The 25656-nt window shown below is 42.0% G+C and overlaps 1 protein-coding gene across 15 annotated transcripts in view; it reads left to right on the top strand.

Moving 5' to 3' along the window:
• Positions 1 to 25656, top strand: part of TEX2 (testis expressed 2) — a 115817-nt gene that overhangs the window by 45822 nt on the left and 44339 nt on the right. For 13 of the 15 annotated variants that reach the window (XR_012426012.1, XR_012426013.1, XR_012426014.1 and 10 more), the window contains 3 exons: positions 126 to 1794; positions 20107 to 20307; positions 21317 to 21647. Coding sequence is in view for 12 of the 15 variants with exons in the window: in XM_005584699.5 (XP_005584756.3) it covers positions 151 to 1794; positions 20107 to 20307; positions 21317 to 21647 (2176 nt within the window). In the remaining 3 variants the exon portion in view is untranslated. The remainder of the gene's footprint in view (positions 1 to 125; positions 1795 to 20106; positions 20308 to 21316; positions 21648 to 25656) is intronic. The other 2 variants (XM_074020113.1, XM_074020112.1) reach the window with 1 other exon arrangement.

The raw sequence follows: 25656 nt of genomic DNA, 5'->3' as shown, positions 1-25656 counted from the left end.
GACATCTGCCAAGTAAAAGCATAATGACCACTTAAACAGCTTCATCTGGGCTCCTATCTGCACATGACAGTGTCTCCTGTGGAGAAACTGCTCTCTGACTTCTGGCTTTCTCACTGTTTTCACAGAGCCTGAGCCCGTGTGAAGTCGGCAATGACAAGTCTGAATGGTCGCCATGCCGAGAAAACCACTGACATGCCAAAACCATCAGCCCCTAAAGTGCACGTGCAGAGGTCCGTGTCCCGAGATACCATCGCCATTCACTTCTCGGCATCCGGCGAGGAGGAGGAGGAAGAGGAGGAGGAGTTCAGGGAGTGGTTTGAGGAGGGGCTGGATGACCAAAGCATTGTAACAGGGCTGGAAGCCAAGGAAGACCTCTATCTTGAACCCCAGGTTGGCCATGACCCCACCGGCCCTGCTGCCTCGCCTATTCTGGCAGATGGACTGTCCGTGTCCCAGGCCCCTGCCATTTTGCCCGTCTCCAAGAACACTGTAAAGCTGTTGGAGTCCCCTCTTCCAGCAGCACAAGTATTAAGTACAGTGCCATTGGCTCTGTCCCCAGGGTCGTCTTTGTTGGGGCCCTTAGCTAGCTCTCCCAGTGTGTCATCCCTTTCTGAGCAGAAAACCAGTTCCTCCTCCCCATTGTCCTCTCCTTCTAAGTCTCCCATCCTCTCATCCAGTGCCTCAACCTCCACCCTTTCCAGTGCAAAACCCTTCATGAGCCTTGTGAAGTCCCTGTCGACCGAGGTGGAGCCAAAAGAATCCCCACACCCCCCAAGGCACAGGCACTTGATGAAGACATTAGTCAAGTCTCTGTCCACGGACACTTCCCGGCAGGAGTCGGATACAGTGTCCTATAAGCCACCTGATTCCAAACTAAACTTACACCTGTTCAAGCAGTTCACACAGCCCCGAAACACAGGTGGAGATTCCAAAACTGCACCTTCTTCCCCCCTGACTTCTCCCTCTGATACTCGTTCCTTTTTTAAAGTGCCCGAAATGGAGGCTAAAATTGAAGATACTAAACGACGCCTTTCAGAAGTCATCTATGAGCCTTTTCAGCTCCTTAGTAAAATTATAGGGGAAGAAAGTGGCAGCCATAGGCCCAAAGCCTTATCTTCAAGTGCTTCAGAACTCTCCAATCTGTCCAGCTTGAACGGGCACTTGGAAAGCAATAACAACTACAGCATCAAGGAGGAGGAGTGTGATTCTGAGGGGGATGGCTACGGAAGTGATTCCAACATCCCCAAAAGTGACCACCCAAAGTCCACTGATGAGCCTGCAAGAGAGATGGAACTGAAAAGTTCCCAGGGGAGCAGTCTGAAGGATTTAGGCCTGAAGACAAGTTCTCTAGTTCTGGAGAAATGTTCTTTGTCTGCCTTAGTGAGCAAAGAAGATGAAGAGTTTTGTGAACTGTACACTGAGGACTTCGATTTGGAAATGGAGGGGGAGAGTAAAGTTGATAAGCCCCCAGATGTTCCTCTCAAGCCAGAGGTGCTCGCGGAAGATGGTGTGGTCCTTGACAGTGAGGACGAGGCGGACTCGGCCGTGCAGCACCCGGAATTGCCAGTGAAGACGTTGGGCTTCTTTATAATGTGTGTCTATGTGTACCTCATCCTCCCCCTTCCCGACTATGTGAGTGGACTCTTTCTGGGAATTGGCCTTGGATTCATGACTGCAGTTTGCGTGATTTGGTTTTTTACACCACCAAGTGCTCATAAATATCACAAGTTACATAAAAATCTGCGACACTGGAACCCAAGATCTCTGGATATCAAAGAACCTGAAATACTGAAGGTAAGCCCCTCCCCGGGAGCTGGCTAATACACACACTTCTCACATACAGCCGTATTTTAGATCTGACTTGTTTTTTGGTTAGCTGTTAAAGATTTTTGCACAAGCCATGCTTTTTAAGACCTGGGGGCCACTTCAGTCTCCAGGCACCCAACGACTGATCTGGTAAACCTCATTCTAACCGAAGCTTTGCAGATTCACAGAGTAGTTGCTGAAAGATCTCTATGACTCTGGAGAGTAGTGTTTACATCAGTTCCTGTTCTGGTCTGTCTCTAAACTTGCTTGGAATGTGCTACTTGCTGAGCATTTGTAATGGCTGAATCTGTTAGGGTTCACTATTCTTGAGACCTTGAAGAAGGGTTAAATACTCTCTGAATTGCAAGAGGAGGGAAGGAAGAAGAGAAGGCAAATTAATGTCAGCTGTCGGCCCTTGCTAGTGCTCCTTCCTCTGCACAGTGGGGAATGGGATGGAGAAAGAGATGTCACCTTTCACTGCATATCAGATGTCAGGCTTTTGGGCCTCCTAAGGGGTACCTGGGACAATTCATTGGAAAGCAGGAAGAAAGTATTAAAACATTCATCTAGCTGTCTAATCTGTCGATTGAGACGGAGTCTCACTATGTTGCCCAGGCTGGTCTCAAACTTCTGGGCTCAAGTAATCCTCCTGCTTCAGCCCTCCAAAGTGCTGGGATTACAGGTATGAGCCACTGCGTCCAGCCTAGAACTTCTATTTTTTATTATTATTATTTTTTGCATATTAAAATTTCTGGTTGTGTATATACACACCATAAAAGTACACAATTAGAGCTTATATAGTTTGTAAGTTATATGCACACACACATTTATGTACAGTATCCAAGGGGGCATTGGTTTCAGGACCCCCCAAGGATACCAAACTCCATGAATGTATAAGTCCCTTATATAAAATGGCATAGTATTTGTATTAATATATAACCTATGTTCATTCTCCTGTATACTTTTAAATCATCTCTAGATTACTTATAATACCTAATATAATGTGAATGGTTATTATACTGTATTTTTAAATTTGTATCTTTTTTACTGTTGGATTATTTTTTATTTTATTTTATTTTATTTTTTTATTTCATTTTCAGTGCAAGGTTGATTGAATCCATGGATACAGAGGGCTGACTGTATATGTTTTTAGAGATAAGGTAGAGAGCCAGAAAAGTTTAGAGATCACTGCTTTATAACAGTTATCTAATTCAACTTCACAACCATCTAGGGGTTTGATGCTTCCAATTTTACACATGAGGAGATTCAGGCTCTGAGAGAGGTGGTCACTGTCCAAGGTTTCTTGATACTTAATAAGTAATAGAGGCCGGGCGCGGCGGCTCACGCCTGTAATTCCAGCACTTTTGGAGGCTGAGGCAGGCGGATCACTTGAGGTCAAGAGTTCAAGACCAGCCTGGCCATCATGGTGAAGCCATGTCTCTACTAAAAATACAAAAATTAGCTGGGCTTGGTGGCATGCACCTGTAATCCCAACTACTTGGGAGGCTGAGGCAGGAGAATTGCTTGAGCCTGGGGCTGAGGCTGCAGTGAGCTGAGATTTCGCCACTGTACTCCAGCCTGGGTGACAGAGTGAGACTCTGTCTCAAAAATAATAATAATAATAACAACAACAATAATAAAAGTAATAGAGGTAGGATTTGGAGATTTTGTATGTGCTCTTCCTGCTTTTCCCATGACACCTCTGTGGAAAGTTCATGCCTAGACCTGCCTGGAGAATCCCTTGTATTATAGGAGATGTATGAAAAGGAGAACTTGGTTTCTCCGGAGCAATTTTGAACCTTAATTATTGGTTTTAATCTTTAGCTTTTCAAGTTCAAAGCTTGTTTGGCTTCTTGGTTAGATTAAAGGTATTATTCTCCCATCTATTTAAGTGAGAATGCTCTAAAAATGGCAGCATGATCTCTCTTTATTGGGAAAAAAAAAAGCCAGGGGTTGGGGAGAACTCTTTTTTTTTTTTTTTGAGACGGAGTCTGGCTCTGTTGCCCAGGCTGGAGTGCAGTGGCCGGATCTCAGCTCACTGCAAGCCCCGCCTCCCGGGTTCACGCCATTCTCCTGCCTCAGCCTCCCAAGTAGCTGGGAGTACAGGCGCCCGCCACCTCGCCTGGCTAATTTTTTTTGTATTTTTAGTAGAGATGGGGTTTCACTGTGTTAGCCAGGATGGTCTCGATCTCCTGACCTCGTGATCCGCCCGTCTCAGCCTCCCAAAGTGCTGGGATTACAGGCTTGAGCCACCGCGCCCGGCCGGGGAGAACTCTTTTAGGATCCAAAATAATATTTGTTTTTAAATTTCATTGACTTTTTTCCTTGTTCAAAGGAAATACATGGTTAATGTTTTAAAAACACAGGAAATTCAAAGAAAAAAAATATTTTTTGATCACAGTAGTGGAAGGGACTTACAGTTAATGATTTGGTATATATCCTAGTTTTTTTGGGTTTTTAAAATTTCTGCATATCTGAAGATATACATCACATACGTGCATACTCACCCACTCTTTTTGTTTTGATTTAATAGGATCATATATTTTGCAGTCTGACCTTTTTTCTTTCTTTCACCTGGCAATATGTTATGACACTTTCTTCTTTGAGAGAAGCTGATGTTGAGTCTTGTGGATGTGACACCCTTAAGCTTAGCATTAATAAATGAAGTGGAGCAAAAATGACTCATGCGTGGTTACTAAGCTTTTTTTGATAGGGTGGTGCTGTGACTACCTGAAGTACATGCTCTCCGAGTAAGTTAGTGCTAACTTTAGCAAGGAAAAATTGCACTTATACTAAATTCCAGTACCTAATGACTGACTGTGGCATTCAGTTTAAACTGATTTGAGCACTGAGTTGTCTTAGGAAGACTTTAATTTTAATCCAGTCAATCTTTAGTGTTTTTTTTCCTACCCTCCTCTCACATGTAAATTCTTTAGTGTCAGTCCAATCACTGCAATATGTCAAGAGTTTACTAACTACACAGGGTGCTGATGGAATGGGATTTTAATGTTATGGCACAGCCTGGTTGCTTTGATCCAATCACTGGAAGAATAAAGGCAACACTATGATACTGAGTACTGCAGTGGGCTAAGTGTTGGGTGTATTATCTTATTCAATCCTCATCACAGCCCTATTCAGTTAGCGTATGTATATGTGCTCATGCAGATGGAGGCCCACGGAAGTTAAGTTATTGCCCAAGGTCACACAGCTAGTGAGTGGTGGAGCCATGTAGGACAGTGTTTTCTTTTAAGGAAGGTGTTTTGCCCACAGTGGCTGGGGTGAATGTATTTGCATTTTCCTTGTAGAGAACAAGTACTTTAATGCTTTCATAGACTGACACCCCTAATCCAAGCAAATTGTCGTAGACTGAGCATTTATTCTTCCTGATTGCTGTTTGGACAACTCTGATCACTTTGGTAATTCTTTTTTCATTCTTAGCCTTAACTTGTTTAGAATGGTTTCATTACTAAAGAGGAAAAGTATATTTTAGCCTGAAGTCTTGTTGGATATGCAGTGTTGTTTTTAGAAACTGGGCTGAATGCATTCTCTATTTAGAAAAGGGACACTACTCTGAATTAGAAGGGTATGCTGTCTGTTACAAGCTAATTTCAAATGCAAATGTTCTTCGGACTTAGTTAATTTTACTGAATGGGAGAATATACTCTTGGGAACCATTTTTAAACTATGGCACTTTAAAATATTTAGCAGCATTGACATTAACTTTAGGACCCAAGTTTATTGTTACCTGTCTTCCCTAGTATGCCATAAGCTTCATGAATGCATAGGCTGTGTCTATCTTGTTCATCTTGTATCCTCAGCACCTGCCATGTATTAGGTATGTGATAGGTAATTGTTGGCTGAATGAATGGGTAGATGAATGAAGGAGTGAGACTTTATCAGAAAATTTAAGCAGTGAGTTGGTTTTGACCCTGTCATCTCCTGGTGACATTGTTTTTTAAAATAAATCCCTGGCTGGGCACGGTGGCCCACACCTGTAATCCCAGAGCTTTGGGAGGCTGAGGCAGAAGGATCACCTGAAACCAGGAGTTTGAGACCAGCCTAGGCAACATAGCAAGATCCCATCTCTACAAAAAATTTAAAATAATTAGTCAGGTATGGTGGTGCATGCATGTGGTCCCAGCTACTCAGGAGGCTGAGGTGGGAGGATCACTTGAGTCCAGGAGTTTGAAGCTGCAGTGAGCCATGATATCACCACTGCACTCCAGCCTGGGTGACAGAATGAGACTCTGTCTCTAAAAAAATAAAATAAATCCTTGATACTTGCTTTAAAAAAAAAATTAGGGTTTGATAGGAATGTGATCTTTTAAGAAAATGAAAATAATGACTAAAAAGTAAAGCTTTTGACTGGGCGTGGTGGCTCATCCCTATAATCCCAGCACTTTGGAAGGCCAAGGCAGGCGGATTGCTTGAAGCCAGGAGTTCAAGACCAGCCTGGGCAACATAGTGGGACTACCATCTCGATAAAAATTTTGTTTAAAAAGCAAAGTGTAGTGGTGCAGCCTGCAGTCCCAGCCACTTGAGAGGCTGAGGCAGGACAATCGCTTGAGCTCAGGGGGTCAAGGCTGCATTGAGCTGTGATCATGCCACTATACCCCAGCCTGGGCAATAGAGTGTGACCCTGTCTCAAAAAAAAAAAAAAAAAAAAGCCAGTAAAGCTTTTCCTAGGCCTTTTTTCTGAAAATGGACAAGCCAAGACAGTCCATCTTTAACAGGATTTGAAGCTTGACATTTGTTGCTTAGAAATCGACTGGTGACAAGTCTGCTGTCCTGTCACCAGTGCTCATGCAGTGCTGCCCACCTGAATGCAAAGGGAGTAGTAGAAAGGCAAATACTGGCCAGGCACGGTGGCTCACACCTGTAATCCCAGCACTTTGGGAGGCCGAAGCGGGCAGATCATGAGGTCAGGAGATCGAGACCATCCTGGCTAACACAGTGAAACCCTGTCTCCACTAAAAATACAAAAAAATTAGCTGGGCATGGTGGCGGATGCCTGTAGTCCCAGCTACTCGCTGAGACAGGAGAATGGCTTGAACTCAGGAGACAGAGCTCGCAGTGAGCTGCGATCGCGCCACTGCCCTCCAGCCTGGGCTATAGAGTGAGATTCCGTCTCAAAAAAAAAAAAAAAAAAAAAGGCAAATACTAAGTGGAGGATTGGAGAAATGGGCAGTGATGAGTTCCAAATTTCCACTCTGCCTCCAGGTTGATGGCTTTAAAGTGATGCAGGAGATAGGCCTTGGTTTCTTTATAAAACAGGCCTGTGAACCTGTTTCTAGGGCAAGCCAAAAGAGCCACTTCTTGAAAATAGTTTGATTTCAGGAGATAAGTGAGCTGGTTTGAATTATTTTGTGTACATCTGATCCAATTTAGTTGGTATTTACAGAGGATGATGCAGTTCTTGAGGGAAGGTATAGAAGCCTTTTTAAAAAGCTCACTAAGGCTGGGTACAGTGGCTCACTCCTGTAATCCCAGCACTTTGGGAGGCTGAGGCGGGCGGATCACGAGGTCAGGAGATCGAGACCATCCTGGCTAACATGGTGAAACCCCGTCTCTACTAAAAATACAAAAAATTAGCCGGACGTGGTGGCGGGCACCTGTAGTCCCAGCTACTTGGGAGGCTGAGGCAGGAGAGTGGCGTGATCCCAGGAGGCGGAACTTGCAGTGAGCCGAGATCATGCCACTGCACTCCAGCCTAGGCAACACAGCGAGACTCCATCTCAAAAACGAAAACAAAAAACAGAAAAAACAACAACAACAAAAAAAGCTCACCAATATGGGAGACTATAATACCTTCCTGCGATCAAGATCTCTAAGACAGGCCCAGCCCAGGACTGAGATCCCACATACTTTATGCCCTAAGTGGACTCCATGTATGAGCCGTGAACCAGTCAGGCCGGGAACTGGGTGCTCAGGGACTGTTTTAGGAGACCATGTGGTTTTGAACCTCTGAGCCATGTAAGTTCTCACTGATGGGTCCAGGAACTGCTTGCAGCCAGACTGGACTAAGAGTCTTGCTCCTTTACTGGTTCCATGCACAGTTCAAGGAGCATTGCAGTTTTTCTTTTGTGTAACTTCACATGATAAGGAAAGACTGGAGAAAAGGAAAGCTTTTGTGTACTTTTTCAGTGCAATTTTTTATTCTATCCTCACTGCAGACATATGTATTTATATATGATGCTGCAGGAGTGATGCATTTATGGGATGATAAACCAAAAAGACCAATTTGCAGCCAAGTAGTAGCTAATCTCAAAGACTGTTGTGTTGTTGTCTAGGCCTTATGGTACTCCACCGTCTCCCCCTCTGAACCCAGCTGATCAGCAGCTGTACTGTCTGGAATATAAGTAAAAAAGAGGCTGGGTGTAGTGGCTCACACCTGTAATCTCAGCACTTTAGGAGGCCGAGGTGGGTGGATCACCTGAGGTCAGGAGTTCAAGACCAGCCTGGCCAACATGGTGGAACCCTCCCATCTGTACTAAAAATACAAAATTAGCCAAGCGTGGTGGCAGGCGCCTGTAATCCTAGCTACTTGGGAGGCTGAGGCAGGAGAATTGCTTGAACCTGGAAGGTGGAGGTTGCATGGAGCTGAGATCACACCACTGCACTCTTATTGCCTGGGCAACAAGAGTGAAACTCCATCTGAAAAAAAAAAAAAAGTAAGACCTCTATGTGGCCAAAGAGCTGTCACAAAGTCCACAGAAGAACTCTTAGGACCTCCTCCAAAGCTGTTCTTAATATATTGGAGTTCATAGCTGATGAGATCATGAGAAGCAGCAAATAGGAGAAAGGTTGCCACAGGCATTCAACAGGAAGTGGCATGTGAATGTGTGAAACCAAAGGCCAATACCAAAATGTGAGAAGAAGCTCACAGGACTTAGAGCACGGTAGGCTGGGCAGGTTAACTCAAGGTAGAGAGCCTCATGTGTGCCACAGACCAAGAGCATCCCTGTAGTGACACCCCCTGTGTGGTAGCCTTCTGGAATTCTTATGTTGGGTGACTGGCTAGATGCCCTAAGCTGGGGACCTTGGGAAAGGGTGGGTTTGGGCATGGGGAAAATGAGGCATTTAGAGTCAGCATACTGCACTTGGCATGTTTGCTTAGCCAAATCAGATGGTCCCTTGCCCAGGAGTATTTTTAATTCAGAGCCATTCCTGCTGCACACTAACTTTCTACATGTTTATAACGAAAAGCTTCCTGAAGATTTCATAAAGGTCTTGGATTTATGTTTGAGTATATGGCTCAGATGCAATTTTGAATTATATTCTTGAGCAAATTCTTTATCTCAGATTTTTAAACCAGCAGCAGCATACTGGTTTCCAGAGTGATAATCCGTCTCTTTTTTAAAGATAGGGCCTGCAAGTTTGACTAAAATTATATTAGGCCATTGCAGAGACTAATAGAAATGAATTTTGGAGAACATTTTTTTCTTTAGGTTGTGTCACATGTCGATAATTAATAAGAGGGATAGGTTTTAAAAATAATTAGGTTCCCTGAATGTAGGCTTTGGTTTTGATATATAAAAGAATAATTTTGGGGGGAGGACATGATCAATTTTGCGAAGAAATTCCAATTTGTAAATTTAATCTCAATTTCATGAAATTCTTTCACGAAATTAGAGTAAGCAAGTCTTTAGGAGAAAACGGCCAGTACATGCAGCCCAAAGAGGCTTGGATTGCTTTTTGTTGGTCTCTCATAACCCTCGGTAGAATAAGGACAAGAAATGTGAGTGCATTTCTTTCTACATTGTACTTTACTGAAAATATCCTGCCCCTATAATGAGTTACCTGAGTTTTTATGTATGGTTTTTATAAATATGGCTATTTCCCAGTGCCCCTTGTTGTAGAATAGTTTTCAGGTGAGACGTTTGTTTGTATGTTTGTTTTGCCTCGCTCTGTCGCTCAGGCTAGAGTGCAGTGGCACGATCTTGGCTCACTGCAGCCTCTGCCTCCTGGGTTCAAGCGGTTCTCCTGCCTCAGCCTCCAGAGTAGCTGGGATTACATGTGCGCACCACCATGCCTGGCTAGTCAGACGAGATGTTTTGATGCAGGCAGCCCTCACTTACTAGAAGGTACTCCTTGTGTTGAAGTTGGAGAGGCAGCTGTGTGGAACATGCTTCCTGAATCCCATAGGAACAATATGGTTAAGGATGTCAGGTAGTCCCAAAATGACTTTTTTGAACTTTCATTTTTAAACTTTTTATTGTAGAAAATATTAGATACAGACAAAAATAGAGGCAATAGTAAAATGAACTCCCCATGTGCCTGACACCCAATTTCAACTATTGTCAACATTTTGCCAGTTTTTCACTCAATTCATTAACTTACGTAAGCATAGCTAAATTGTAATTCTGGTTACCAATATATAAGTACAGTTTCTAGCATCCTGAAAATGCCTCTGAACTCTGTAAGAAAAGTACCAAAAACATCGAAGACTCTTATTGTAATTATTGTTCAATAATCAACTGTTAAGAAGAGGTTTGCTGTACTCCAAAGATGAGTTTGCCAGCAAGATGATTCTAGGGCATGAGCATGTTTTTGTGTGGGTGCCCAGGCCATAGTTGTTGACTCATTGTTCTCATTCCGTCGCTTCTTTCAGTGGCATTCAAATGGGTTGCAGAAGACATTAATCAAGAAGAAAATAGTAAAGTTTCTATCTGTATCAGTCTTTGCTCTTTCTAGCTAAGAAAGTAAATAAGCCTTGCTGATATTTAACATACAGATGACCACATATTGACTTTTGGCCAAAAACCTTGGAAATTATTAGTAAGACTCTGAAATATGGATTTACACTCAGGATCATCAACAGTGATCCTCAACTTGAGTGTATGTGTTGTGCCTTAAGGTGTCAGCTGAAGGTAGTACATAGCTGTCATACTGGAAAAACTAAAAATTATCAGAAGGATAATTATCTCATCTTTTGCTCTTTATTTCTATTCTGTATACTTTTTATAAAAGCTGTATATATTGGAACATGTGTATAACGTATAAGTAAAGGTATATATTTGTACATACCCAAAAAGTTGTTTGATAGAATGTGTGATCTGAAAAGTGGCAGAGGCTACTAATTTATTTGCTTGCTGATCTATTTATCTTACAATTTTAACCCTTGTTATTTTGATTTAACGTTTATCATGTATTAACATAACTCAGACCTTGGTCATTTCAGTGGTTCATCTGAGATCATTTTACCTTTCTAATTTGAGTCCACCTTATCTCCTGTGCTGTTACTGTCTGCCAGTGCATTATAATTTCACAAATGTTCTGTGGCCACCTCAGTTTGGGAGATTCTGCACTGGAGGATAGGACAGCAGGATAAAGTGGCTTTAGCCCCGACTCCAGTGCTTCTAGTGTCACTGCTGGGAAGGTGACCTTGAGGCAGGCAGTTGGAGCATGATGTGGACTGTATTTTTGGCACTTCCCTCCCCTAATGGGCTTTCTTTCTTTCTTTTTTTTTTTTTTTTTTTTTGATGTTCTTTATAGTGTCTTTGAGCAGCATTTATTTTCAATGCTGGCTCTCTGCTTAAGGCTATCATTTATAGTATGAATTCTGGATGTCTGTGGGTCTGCTTGTCTTTCATGGGTAAAATCAAATTTGTATCTCAAGACTTATAAGGTTTATTAGACTGTGCTGCCCCTGCCATATTCTCAAACTCCATGATCTATGATACTGTGTTTATAATACTGATGATGCCAGTTCTCAACCATTAATACATCAAAAAAGGTTTAGGCCTCGTAAAGACAAAATCCTGCTTATGTTTTAGTTTTGGAGACAGAGAGTAATTACCTTTTTATGTGCTTCAGAGATGATTTTCAACAGGAGTGTCCTCAGGCCCTGGCTCTGTTCTTGTGTATAGGATTTGCTCCTTCCCTGATACACTTGATGAAGGAATGATACAGGGATCTGAATGACAGGTGGCCTGAAATGCCAGCACAGCCACATGTCAGCAGGGGTGAAAACATGCTGCATTGTTACTGCTGTCAGCCAGGCATGCCGCGCCTGAATTCTCATCACTTCCTCGGGCTATAGGGCTGGCACTTTTCTCTGGTGAGCTCAGCATCAAGCTGAGCAGTAGAGCATTGGCCTTGAACTTCTGATTGGCCCTGTAACTGAAACCACGGTAGTAGTTCTTCCAGACTTTATTATTTGCAAAAGGTTAATTGTAGCTTTTAATCTTCTAAAATATTAAATGGGCCCCTTTATAGATTGTGGTTTTGTACTTGCAGCCATACATGGCTTCTAAATCCAGCAGAGAATTGAGAGAAACCCCTGACCTTTTACAAATGCCATCACAGGACCAGTCTGTGGGCCAGACAGCTGCAGCCTGGCTGACTGGGTCATTGTCCCCAGTGGGGTGCACTGTGTCCATTTTAACAGCTCCAGCTTCAGAAAGAAACAAAGCTTGTCTGAGTCGCTTTGGTGTGGGTTGAGAGCATCTCTGAGTGTTTTTGGTTGAGCTGTTGAAAGGGAATGTTGCTAACTATATGCTATATCTCTCTATACCCATTCCCATGTCTCATAACAAGGTGGGATAAATACTTTACTTGGGAAGAAATTCAGGGTTAAGAATTTTAGAACAGCTGAGCAGTGGAGAGTTGGGCACTATGTGGAGAACAGGGTGAAGACCTTGGAGTTGCTGTGCTGCTCTCAAGATTTGACAATTGCTGAAATCTGGAAATTTCATTTGTAGCTTAATCCAGGGGCTTGGTCAGATCCTGGGTGGGGGAAAATGGCTGATTAATGGTATCAAAAGGTGATTAGGTTTGCACTGGGAAATTGCTTTCTGCAAGAGCTACCTGGTTTCAGGCCCATAGGTGAGTGAGGGGGGCAGAATTAGGGAGGCTTGGAGGAAAGTTGTGCCTCAGCCTCTTGTCCTAAACCTCCCTAAGGCCAGTCTGCAACCTAGTTTCTGACAATGGGGTCAAGTAGCAACTCCTGTGATCCTCTCAAGATTTCCTATCAAAGCCTGTAATGTTCTGGAAAGAGCCTTAGACAGGGGGCAGGAAACATGGGCTCCAGTCACAATACCCCTCTCTGCTCTAGATAAGACTTAGCTCATCCCATTTCTGTCCGGAAAATCTTTGGTTTCTGGGGTTATTTTCTTGTTCTGTGCTATTTTGTGCATTTTTACCTCGGTTTTTCTTTTTGAGAATAATGACCAAGTCTTCTAAGTAACCTCTACAGCTCTTTGCACTTATTAGGGTGTCAGCCTTTGCTTGTTCGTCTCACGCAGCTAGCATGGTACTTACAGGCTCTGAGGGGCTCGCCAGCCTTCCTGCTTGCTCCTGCTTTCCATAGATTTCATTTAATCCTCACAGCCGTCTCTGAATTAGGCTTCCCTCATGTATTCAGTCAACAAACATTTGTTACAGTTGTGGTTGGCAGACATGATGATCCCTGCTCTTGTGGAGTTTGTAACTCAGTTTAGTAAACCAGGCAGTTAACAGATACAGTGATGGGAGAGTACCAGAGAACTGAGCCTAGGTGAGGAGGGAGGCTTCCTAGGAGAAGTGTCGCCTTTGCCATGACCTGAGGGGTGACTAGGCACAAGCCAGACTGCTGCACGTGGGGCCGTGCTGTGGAGCTGAGATAGCATCCCACACCTTAGAGTCAGGAACACTTGGTTTGAGTCCCAGATTTGCCACTCTCTAGATGTTGGAAGGCAAATCACATCCCCTCTCTCACCACTTTTCTTACTTGTAAAATCATAGGCAATTGACAGAAATAACAGGAGATAATGCACCTGGGGTACCTGGGCCATAAGATGAGCTTAAATGTCAGCCATTGTTATGAATAGTAATATTAGTGTTTAAAAAAACCATATGCTTACGATTTCTTTATAAACTGTAAACAAATTGTACCTTAATAAACTGTCAGTAGGGAAAAAATCATTATGGCTTGAGCAGAGGGTGAGGTGTAGGGGCCAGGGAGGCATGAAACTGGGCAGTAAGCCACCTGGACCCTTTTACAGGTGAGCAAAGCAAGTGTCTGAGGGATAAACATCACCTACCCTGGCAGGAGGTAAGTGGTGCAGGCGTGCTTGGAACCCAGGTCTGTCAGATTCTCAGTACTTCTGCTAAGGTGGGTGAGTTGGTTTCAGTGCATGTGTTTTGACCCGCAGTCTTTTGTGCCAGTGGATATGATCAGTGTAGGGTCTCATTTAGGCTAACAAATGATTGTTCACAATAAACGTGTAATTCAAATCCTGATTTGTGTGCTATGTTTATTTGTTTTTTAGTAGCTGTGGACTTTAGCGTCTGATGAATCTTTAACACAAAGGCAGGAACATGGTAGTTCAGGAAGGAGGAAATTTGAAGATAAAAGGGAAGGAGAAACCACAGCAGCTGGTGATTCTGAAAAGAAGGGGGTAGGGAGAAGAAGGGCCAAGCCAAGTCCAAGCAGAGTAAAGGAATCTGGGCCCCCTCCAGGCTTTCCCAAGAGAAGGAAAGCATCTCCTAGATTCTCTTTCTATGCCTACATACTTCTTGCCTCTCACCTCTGCCTCCTGTAGTACAGCAGGTAAGGTTTTGTGCTTTTGAACTGTGTAGGTAGGACTTGAAACTCCCTTCTGTCTCTCACATTCCTCTGAATCAGGTTGTTCTGGGATTCCTGAATTTGGCAAGTGGTAGAGGATGACCTTTATCTGTCAGAGCTGTCAGCAAAGAAGGTAATTGCATGCTCGTCTCAGAACTGTGCCCATGTGTGAGCACACAGGCTGCAGCCAGCAAGAACTCCATAGTGGCTGTTCTTCCGCTAGGGTGGTAGCTCAGGCTTCTGGGTTGAATGCCTGGCTTTGTGGCTAAAAACCAAATCCCTGAAGCACTGTGGAAATGGTTGCTCTTGTTATCCAGGGACAGGAATTTTCCTAGGAATAATAATTAAGCAGCAGTTGGTTAGACTGGGGCAGAGTAGTGGCTCAGCACCTGAAACTGTCTGACCTGTGAACAGATGAGCTGATGTATTTGTATCTCAGCACACATGCCTGTATGTCTTGTTCTGTTTTCTAAATCTAAAAATCAAAGGAGTAAACTAAAAAAATTGATACGTTTGTTTATAAATTGAGTATCTTAATTTTCATATAGAACTATGAGTTTTTCAAAAGCCTTTACGTAGAATACTCTTATTAATATTTCTGAGTTCTTAATACTGCAGGTTAGCTTTTAAAAGAGATTTTGAATTTCTACAATAGATGATTTCATTAGGTGATTACTTAGATTATCTTCTCTCATTTAATTATGCAAAGCATCTAATAAAATGGCAGAAAACTGCCATGTACTGAATGACTGTCTCTTATCACTAAGACTGCGTGTGTTGAAAGCATGCACAAGAAGAGAAAGGAAGGCTTTGCCCATTTCTATTCATAGTCGAGCCAAAGGTCTAGGGCTAAAAAGCTTGAACCCAAGAACTGGCCCTGTACTGTCTCTGATACACTAGTCCTAAGCCCTGTGTAGCTGTTAATCCCTTGAAAAGTGTAGCTAGTTGGAACCGAGATGTGTTCTAAGTGTAAAGTACACACTGGGTTCTGAAGACTTAGTATGAGACAGAATGTAAAATACCAGTAATAATTTTTAATATTGATTACATGTTGAAATCATAATTTTGATATGAATTTAAATAAAATACATTGTTTAAATTAATTTTACCTGCTTTTTCTATTTTAATGTGGCTCCTAGACCATTTAAAATTACACATTTTTGGCAAGGCACGGTGGCTTACGCCTGTAATCCCAGCTATTCAGGAGGCTGAGGCAGGAGAATCACTTGAACCCAGGAGGTGCAGGTTGCAGTGAGCTGAGATGACGCCACTGCACTCCAGCCTGGGCACAGAGCGAGACTCCATCTCAAAAAAATAAAATAAAAATAAAATTACATATTTTCATGACTCACATTTATGGCTCACATTATATTAATATTTCCGTTGTGCAGCACCTCCCTGGACAATTCTGCATTTTCTGACTTAGGAAAGACAAAATGAAAGCAATTGGAGAGAAACAACCTTTTATCCCTAAGTTTCTCTTATTCATAAATCAGATAATTTATCTGTACAATCCCAGTAGTTTCAAATAGGAAAAATCCCCACAGCTTATATTACTCTATTTCTCAGAGACTGTCCTTTTCTTGGAGAACAGTTACATATAATACAATACTTGTCTTTTTTTTCTCCTTTAGCCCTTTTAATATGGTGGTGAGTGGTTGATAAACATAATGCAGGGATTTTTGTCCAAAATTCCAGTATCATGTTAATCCTTTTTTTCTCTTTTGGGGCCAGTATCATGTTAATTCTACTGGCTTTTTTTACATGTATCTGTAATTTTATGTACCTGGAAATAACGAAAAATATTTTATATGGAGATTTGCTGCAGTAATGTCTATCTTAATTGTGATTATCACAATTCAAAAACAGTCATTAAATAAATGTTGAGCATCTCAGCTTAGGTATTAGGATGGACGAAAGTATCACACATAATCTGTATTCTCAAGTAGCCTCTACTCTAGACAGGAGACACATCCTCAGAGTGAAATGATTCAAGAAGAGCAATTGCATGCAGGGACTGTATGGCCAAATGGCTCATAAGTGACACTGATAGCAAGTGGCTGTTTTAATCTAACAGAGTTCTCATCAGCTCCGACTTCCCCCGCTTCATGGATTCTTCTTGGTTTTAATAGCTCTGCAAGCACAACCTCTGAAGTATCTTAGAAAAATGATTATATCTGCTTCAAGTTCTTTATTAATCTAGTTACCTTTAGAACTTTAGCCCTAGTAAACCTGTTATATATGTAAGACAGTATTTTCTGCAACCAAATTGGATAAGAAGAAAGCTGTGTATTCTGTGTCAGGAGATCTTTAGTGAAAATGGTTGTGCTTAAAAAGACAAATATATTTATAGAAAACCCCACTCAACAGCAGAATGCATTTTTTTTTTACTGCACTTGGAACCAAGATAGACCATATAACAAGCTTGAAAGAATTGAAATTACACAGAGCCGATTCTCTTTTATGAAACTACACTAAAAAACAGTAAGAAAGATATCTGAAAATTTCTCAAATATTTGGAAATTAAGCAAAATACTTCTAAACAGCCTGTGGGCCCAAAGATAAAGTCATAAGGGAAAATAGAAAATATTTTTAACTGAAGGAAACTGAAAATACAACCTATCAGAAATTACAGGTAATGCAGTGCCTAGAGGGAAATTAATAGTATTAAGTTAAAGGATGGGTGTGGTAGTTCGTGCATGTAATCCCAGCACTTTGGGAGGCCAAGCTGGGAGAATTGCTTGAGACCAAGAGTTCAAGACCAGCCTGGGCAACATAGCAAGACTCCATTTCTACAAAGAATGTTTTTAAAAAATTAGCTTGGTGTAGTGGCACATACCTGTAACCCTTGCTGCTTGGGAGGCTGAGGTGGAAGGATTAATTGAGCCCAGGAGTTTGAGGTTACAGTAAGTTATGATTGTGCCACTGCACTCCAGCCAGGATGACAGAGAAAGACCCTGTCTCAAATACATAGATGATAGATAGATACATACATACATATATACATACATACGTACATACATACGAAAAGAAAGATTTGAGAGAAGGACAAATTACCAGTGTCAGGACTGAAAGAGGGCATCACTATAGACACTACAGATATTCACAGGATTATAGGGAAATATTGCAGACAGCATTATGCCCAGAAATTGGACAACATAGATAAAATAGATAAACTCTTTGAAAGATACAAACCAAAGCTCACTCAAGAAGAAACAGATAACCTAAATAGTCCAATAGCAAGTAAAGAAATTGAATTCATAGTTTGGAACCTTTCTGCAAGGAAAACTCTAGGCTCAGACGGTTTCATGGGCAAATGTTATCAAACCTTTAAGGAAGAAATATTCATTCTACACAAACTTCCAGAAAATAGAGAAGAGGGAACACTTCCCAAATGCACTTACCTGCATTTTCTGAGGCTCATTAATACCAAAAAACACTGCAAGAAAACTATAGCCTATTTTCCCTCATGAACTTAGAGGGACAAATGAACAAAATATCAGCAAAGTGTTATGCTGGTAAACTGGCTCTCCAGAAAAAAGAGAAAAAAAAATCTTGATTTATACTATTCCCTGATTCCTGTGATATAGAAACTCCCACCGTTGCCAGTTGCAAGCTACCAACGTAAAGTCACTGAACATGGAGTTGGGAAGGGATGTGTAGAATATGTTCCTGTGAGCTGATACAGCCCAATTTCAGCACCTCATGACTCATACATCCTTAATCCTGAGAATGCAAGACTGGTTCAACATTTGAAAGTCAATGAATGTAATTTGCCATAAGAACAGACTAAAGAAAAAGACAAACTGTGAGCCAAAGAAAGTACTTAGTTCTACATTTAGCAAAAATACACCCACCCAAACGGATGCTCTGACAATACAGTCCACTTCAGGGCCCACTGTGATCTGTAATTGTCATCTTTTTCTCTTCATTGTTCTGATTGTTGCTGTTTCCTCACAAACACCTCTTCCCATGGCCACTGCTTGCTTACTCAATATTGTTGAATAGATGCTGCTCCTGTCCAGTGATTCACTGGGAGGAGGGAGAGATCCTCCCAGCTCAGGCCAAAACATCTACTGAGGTCTATGCATCCATATAATTGGCTCACAAGTTTCACACTCTTTTCCCCCATGACAAAGAGAGACGTTTGTCCATTTTTCCTTGCACTTCACACTTAGGTACTCTTTTTGTGACAACTTTTCTCTATTATGTTTACTCCAGTGGGGTCACAGGATAGGTAAATGAAGACCTAATTTTCTACTCTTTTGGAGGCACCTTTGGATCAAGAATCCCGTCCTTAGGCCGGGCGCGGTGGCTCAAGCCTGTAATCCCAGCACTTTGGGAGGCCGAGGCGGGCGGATCACAAGGTCAGGAGATCGAGACCACAGTGAAACCCCGTCTCTACTAAAAATACAAAAAGAAAATTAGCCGGGCGCGGTGGCGGGCGCCTGTAGTCCCAGCTACTCAGGAGGCTGAGGCAGGAGAATGGCGGGAACCCGGGAGGCGGAGCTTGCAGTGAGCCGAGATCGCGCCACTGCACTCCAGCCTGGGCAACAGCGTGAGACTCCGTCTCAAAAAAAAAAAAAAAAAAAGAATCCCGTCCTTTTAAAAAATCTTTGTCCCAATTCCTAACCTATTACTTTGCACATAGATTCAATGCGTGTTTTAATAAAAGGATGAATGAATAGAATTCTAAGGAGTCCTCATTTTCACAGGCTTTCAGTTCAAGACTTTAGTGTGAGACTCAAATACTTAGCATGGAAATGGCTATTGCTTGAAAAGAATGACAGTCCCAACTCCCATGTAGTGATCTTTAGCATCTCTCTGCTCATTACAAAGACATGTAGTTTTTAAAAGTTTGGGAGAGTAGGAACTTATCAATTAAAAATCCCCAGAGAACTTCTTTTGTGAGATCTGGGCTACTGATAACCTGAAAAAGTATTTGAGGCAGGAGAAGTGTTCAGTGATGAATGATGATGACAGCTGTGAGATTAGCTTTAACACAGTGTATAGTGTATTAGGCTTTTGTGTATGTATTTTTTGTCTGTACATTTCAATGTTTGCTCTTTTAAAAAAATCAACATATGTAACAAAAAATCACTTATGTCCAATTTGGCAGGGGGACCTGGAGCACAATTTTACCCATATAAGTTACTATGTATCTTTGAATTTTGATATATTATTGATTATATTTACGATTTATTTAATGCCTAATTCTCAAATCATCTGCTTTACTGTATGGTTTCAATGAGGTACATGTTGTAGTGCGATATAAGTAGAGAGGTAGTTGTTCTCTGAGTCCTGTGGTAACATGAATTAATACCTGAAATTTCAAAGATTGCAGCTGGGCTGGGAAGGGCATGTGTTTGACTAATTAAGAAGGCCAGACGGCGGGGGGAATTAATCACCCCCAAAGGAGGTCAGGCAGAGAAGATTGTTCATGTGACATGAACAAATCTTTTGAGTTTCCTGATGTGCTTATAGGCTTTAAAAAAAGAAAGAACCTTTTATTTAGGATAATAAACATTGCCATTTTTCCTCCAAATCCAGATTTTTGGTTATCAAGAACCTCCTCAGTCCCAGTTATCCTCCCAGCTAAGCACTTCTCTTTGCAACCTGTAGTCATTGGTGAGCTGCTATCTGCGTCATGGTCAAGTTTGGTTTCAGTGTCCCAAATACCAGTGTTCATCATTTCACACTAAATCAGATTTGTGTTTATTCTGAGTTTACTAATGGAAGTTTTTCTTCATCAGGGATGGATGAATGAGATTTACAACTATGATCCAGAAACCTACCATGCGACTTTGACACATTCAGTCTTTGTTCGACTTGAGGGTGGAACCTTAAGACTTTCAAAGCCCAATAAAAATATATCCAGGAGGGCCAGCTACAATGAAACCAAGCCAGAGGTCACCTACATCAGCCAGAAAATCTATGACCTCTCAGACAGCAAGGTGAGCCTGAGCAATTTTGGAAGGATAGCTTAGATGAATGAAAAGCATATGGCATCTCAGATGCTTAACTGCATTTTTTTAATTCCCTAAAAAGGTTAGTTGTCATTGAAGTATCAGTATACCTTAGGACAGTACCTCTCACACTTTAATGTTTATGCACGTCACCTGGGCATCTTGTTAAATGCAGATTCTGATTCAGTAGCTGTGGGTAGGGCCAAGGGCCTGCATTGTTATGAGTTCCCAGATGATACTCAGGCTGCTGGTCCACAGACTACAACTTGAGGAACAAGAGTGTTGTGCACTCAGAATTCTGACTGTAAAAGCTAATTATTTCAGTCAAACAAAAAGCCGTGTGGCTCTGTGTGGTGATTGTAGGGTACTTAACTATTGAAGACTTTGTGCATGTGAAAATGATAGATATGCAAAATAGCTACATTTTGATTAAGTATTATATACTTCTATTTTTGTGAGAAATGTAAATTATTTGTTCCACAAAGCTATCGTTTCTCTGTTCTTACAGTTCATCTGAATGATCTTTAGATTTCTCCAAAGGGAGAGAAGTACTTAAAATAGTTTTTATATAAGTTTATTCTTAACTTGAGTTTGATACTCAAGGTTGACTTGAGCTGCCCATCTAGATTTTAACTATCTTTTTTTTTCTTCTAACTTAAGTTTGGCCCAAGGTCATTAAATTTAGTTGACAGCCAAACGTAGTTGATGATAAGCAGCTAAACATTATTATCGAGCTACTGCCACCTGAAAATTACGGATATTTATAACTCTCACAAAATTATTAAACATCTATTTTCTGGAATGATTTTGAAGGATAACAAGACACTTCTAAAAATTCCAGTTTCTGTAGTCATGTTACGAACAAGTGTTAAAAGTTATTTCATATTCATCATCTTAGTCAAAAAGTCTATAAGGTTTGCACTTGTGCTATGCATAATATTAATGCATAGTGTAGCCAATCTTTAGTATATAAATCATCATTTTTCTTTCTCTGTAGATTTATCTTGTACCTAAAACTTTGGCTCGAAAGCGAATCTGGAATAAAAAGTACCCCATTTGTATCGAGCTTGGTCAACAAGATGACTTTATGTCTAAAGCTCAGACTGATAAGGAGACTTCAGAAGAGAAGCCGCCAGCTGAGGGAAGCGAGGACCCTAAGAAGCCACCCCGCCCTCAGGAGGGAACAAGATCTACCCAGCGAGATCAGATACTCTATCTCTTTGGGAGAACTGGCCGAGAAAAAGAGGAATGGTTTAGGAGATTTATTCTGGCATCTAAGCTAAAGTCGGAAATCAAGAAGCCATCGGGTGTCTCTGGAAGTAAACCAGGTAATGATGTTTGTGCTAAATGCTTATGCATTTTTAAAGGGCCACTAGGGAGAATAGAGAAAGAATGCCAAGTAGGAAGGCAGGAAGGAAGCCCACCCTGACTTGATGGTTGTCTGCCACCTAATGTGCATTCTCATGACTCATTTACCGTCTAGGCTGATCACTGCAACCCTCTGTCCCAAATCATTTAACCAACGGTGGATCCATTTGCAGATGCTGTTTATTAGCCTTTGCTGGTTATGTTTTCTTTGTATATGATGTGACTCCCCTGAGAGAAGCAGCAACAGAAGAACCCTAGTTCTGAGATGGCAGGTGAGTCAGGGAGATCCTTCAGGCTGGTGCTTTCAAAGGCCTGACCCTCAATATGTCCTCCAAGCGTGAGCTTGCCATAGAATGCAGAATCCTTGCACTTGCTGAGTATTCGGGTCAGATCATGGTCATTCGGATTGATAACCATGCAGCACCTCTTTGCTCAGCTTTGACTGGGCTTGGAGCTGCAAGAGACACAAAACCAGTAAAAAGCAGCAGCTCCCCTGTCCTTCAGGTGTTGTGCCTATTATGCAAAACTGGCATGTATGAGTCAGGTGTTCACAAATTGCCGTGCTATAATGAGCATGGTGTAACCAATAATTGGGACAAGACCAGTGTGGGTGTTATTAGGGAAAGCTTTCTTACATGGATCTGGAACAAAGACTAGGATGGAGCCACTCTGGGGCTTTCTCTAACAAGGCGTTTGTGTTGATCCGGGAGTTATGCTGGTCACATGAGTGTCACACATTTGCTTCAGAGTGCTTTGGTTCCTTCCCCTGGAACTTAATCTGAGCCTTTGCCCTAACTCCCTTGCTAACCTTCCATTCTGTCAGCTTCAACACCAGATTCCATCCCAATCCCAGCACTGAGATCCAAGAAGTCCCTTTTAAGAATCAAGATGAATGGGGAGATTACTAGATATATTTATTTCCTAGGGCTGCTGGGACAAAATACCACAAGCTGGGTGATTTACAACAGAAATGTATTCTCTCCCAGTACTGGAGGCTGGAAGTCTGAAATCAAGGTGTTAGCAGGGCCATGCTCCTTGTGAGACTCTGCATAGAATCCTTCCTTGCGTGTTTGCAGCTTCTGGTAGTGACCATCAATCCTTGGCCCGCAGCTGCATCACTCCACACTGGCCTATCATCACATGGCATTGTCTCTCAGTGGCTCTGTGTCTTCTTGGAAGGACACCAGTTATATGGGATTAAGAGCCCACCCTGTTTAATGAATGGCATCTACAATGACTCTATTTCCAAATAAGGTCACATTCTGAGATGCTGGGGTTAGGACTTTAACATATTTTTTGGAGAACACAATTCAACCCATAACACTGAGTAAAAGAAAATTCAAGTGGGTAAGAACTCCTCAGCACCAGGCACTGCCTAGCTGTCCTGGTAGGTCTAGACCTGTGCTGCTGCTTATGGTAGCCTCCCGCCCCATGTGGCTTTTGAACACTTGAAGTGTGGCCAGTCCAGATGGAGATGTGCTCTAAGTGTAAGATGCACATTGGATTTCAAAGTCTTAGTCCAATAAAAGAATGTAAAATATCTCATTAATAACTTCTTATATTGGTTACATGTTGAAATAATATTTTAGATATATTAGGTTAAAATATATTCAAAAATGTATTCAAATTAATTTTGTTATTTCTTTTTACCGTTTTTTTGTTTTTTGTTTTTTTTTTCTCCTGAGATGGAGCCTAGCTTTGTCGCCCAGGCTGGAGTGCAGTGGCACGATCTTGGCTCACTGCAACCTCCGCCTCCCAGGTTCAAGCAATTCTCCTGCCTCAGCCTCCTGAGTAGCTGGGATTACAGGCACCCGCCACCACACCCAGCTAATTTTTGTATTTTTGGTAGAGACGGGATTTCACTGTTGGTCAGGCTGATCTCAAACTCCCAACCTGAAGTGATCTGCCCGCCTCAGCCTCCCAAAGTGCTGGGATTACAGGCGTGAGCCACCAGGCCCAGCCTCTTTTTACCTTTTTAAATGTGACTACTAGAAAATTTAAAATTGTTTATGTGGCTCAGATTATATTCCTACTGGAAATATAAAGGTCTACTGGTCTAGGTACTGCAGCTCAGAATCAGGTAACCCACAGTGGTTTATGGGGCCACCAGGAAACACCACTTTAGGTACTCAGGGGCCCCCCAGAGCACCTTCAAAAGAGGCACGTTATTCATGGACTTAAATAAAGCATTTGATTATTTTTAATGAGTTCACATTTTTGGAAATCCTGCCAAAAGTTCCACTCACCACACAACAAACATAATGGTAAGAGTCAGAGATGTGGGAAAACCTTCAGTGCACTCACTTGTACTAAAATCAGGCAAGGCTTACACACCACTAATGTCTTTTTGTACATCTGTAAGTCTGGGTTGCCTTTGAAAGCTATGAATTGAGATTTTTATGGTAAGTTTAACCCACCAAAAGTGGGATTAAACTAGTTAGCAAGGTAAATTGGTGAGGACTGTGCTGTTCTTCAAACCCATCTCTGAATCAGTGACTGCATAGGTGGTCAGCCATGAAGGTATGACTGGTCTGATTCTCTAAGGCCAGGTACATCTGTCAATACCAAGAAGTTAGAAGTCTTCCTGCTCGACGACCTGCCCCTGTCCTCTCCCTCGGGGATGCTGTCACCAAAATCCTAGATTTCTCTAGCAACACGGATTGTGCTTCTCAGACTTGAATGTTTGAGGGATCTTAAGATGCAGGTTCTGACTCGAGGTCATGGGTGGGGCTGAGAGTCTGCATCTCCAGCCAGCAGTGCCCAGGCTGCAGGTCAGGAAAGGCCTCCAGGAGAAACAAGAGTCTGGAGACAGCAGGAAAGCCACATGGTCACTTGGCAGAATTCCAGTATGGTCTCTGCCCAGGAAGGTCCTTGACTTTATCAGGGGCTGTTGTCCATGAGACCCACAGTACAGTGACGACTTCTGTGCTTTGTCCCACTCAAGGGAAGGGTGAGGTGATGTGAAGAGGCTGTTCTGTGGGCAGTGAGCACCAGCCCAGCCTCGTAGGGGTCTCCATTCTTCCTCCATACATGGAGTGTGGCTCAGTCACAATGGGACCAGTTTGGTTTGAAGTGTCGGGTTCATGCTGCCCTGTTTATTTCATCTTTTTTCTCTTTTTTACTATTAACTAAACTCTAAAGTTTATTTGGATTTCACTGGTTTTTCTACTAATGTCCTTTTTCTTTTCCAGGATCCAATCCAGGATATTAAATGTAATATAAGTTTACATTTATTTTTTAATGTTTTTGGTGTAACTTTTATCCTAGCATTTAAAAAAATAATGCTAAACATGAAAATGGTATAAGGATAATAGAAGTTACAAAAAATATATTTTTATAGTTATGCAGTGTAAAATACTAAATATTGAAGTGCTGGAAATTATCAGGCTAAAATTTAAATTAAGAAATGGCTTGTATGACCTTTTGTGAGGCTCTGGGGAATTATGGTTCCGATGGTTGGAGCCTCTCAAGAAGAAAATGGTTTGAGTTTTTGATTTTTTTTTTTTTTTTTTTTTGAGACAGAGTCTTGCTCTGTTGCCTAAGCTAGAGTGCAGTGGTATGATCTTAACTCACTGCAACCTCCACCTCCCAGGTTCAAGCGATTCTCCTGCATCAGCCTCCCCAGTAACTGGGACTACAGGTACGGGCCAGCATGCCAGGCTAATGTTTTGTATTTTTAGTAGAGATGGGGTTTCACCATGTTGGCCAGGCTGGTCTCAAACTCCTGACCTCAAGTGATTCACCTGTCTTGGCCTCCCAACGTGCTGAGATTATAGGCTTGAGCCACTGTACCCAGCCTGGTTTGATTTTAACCACTCTACATTTCACCTGGCCATCAGAGTAAATCTAAATGAAATTGTTAGCATCAGGCACATCCCATGCTTAAAACCTTTGATTTTAACTACTCTACATTTCACCTGGCCATCAGAGTAAATCTAAATGAAATTGTTAGCATCAGGCACATCCCAT

This window comes from Macaca fascicularis, chromosome 16 (genome assembly GCF_037993035.2).
Source record: "Macaca fascicularis isolate 582-1 chromosome 16, T2T-MFA8v1.1".
Classification (NCBI taxonomy): Eukaryota; Metazoa; Chordata; class Mammalia; order Primates; family Cercopithecidae; genus Macaca; species Macaca fascicularis.
The sequence above is the reverse complement of the archived record's forward strand: the minus strand, read 5'-3'. Positions and strand labels throughout refer to the sequence as shown.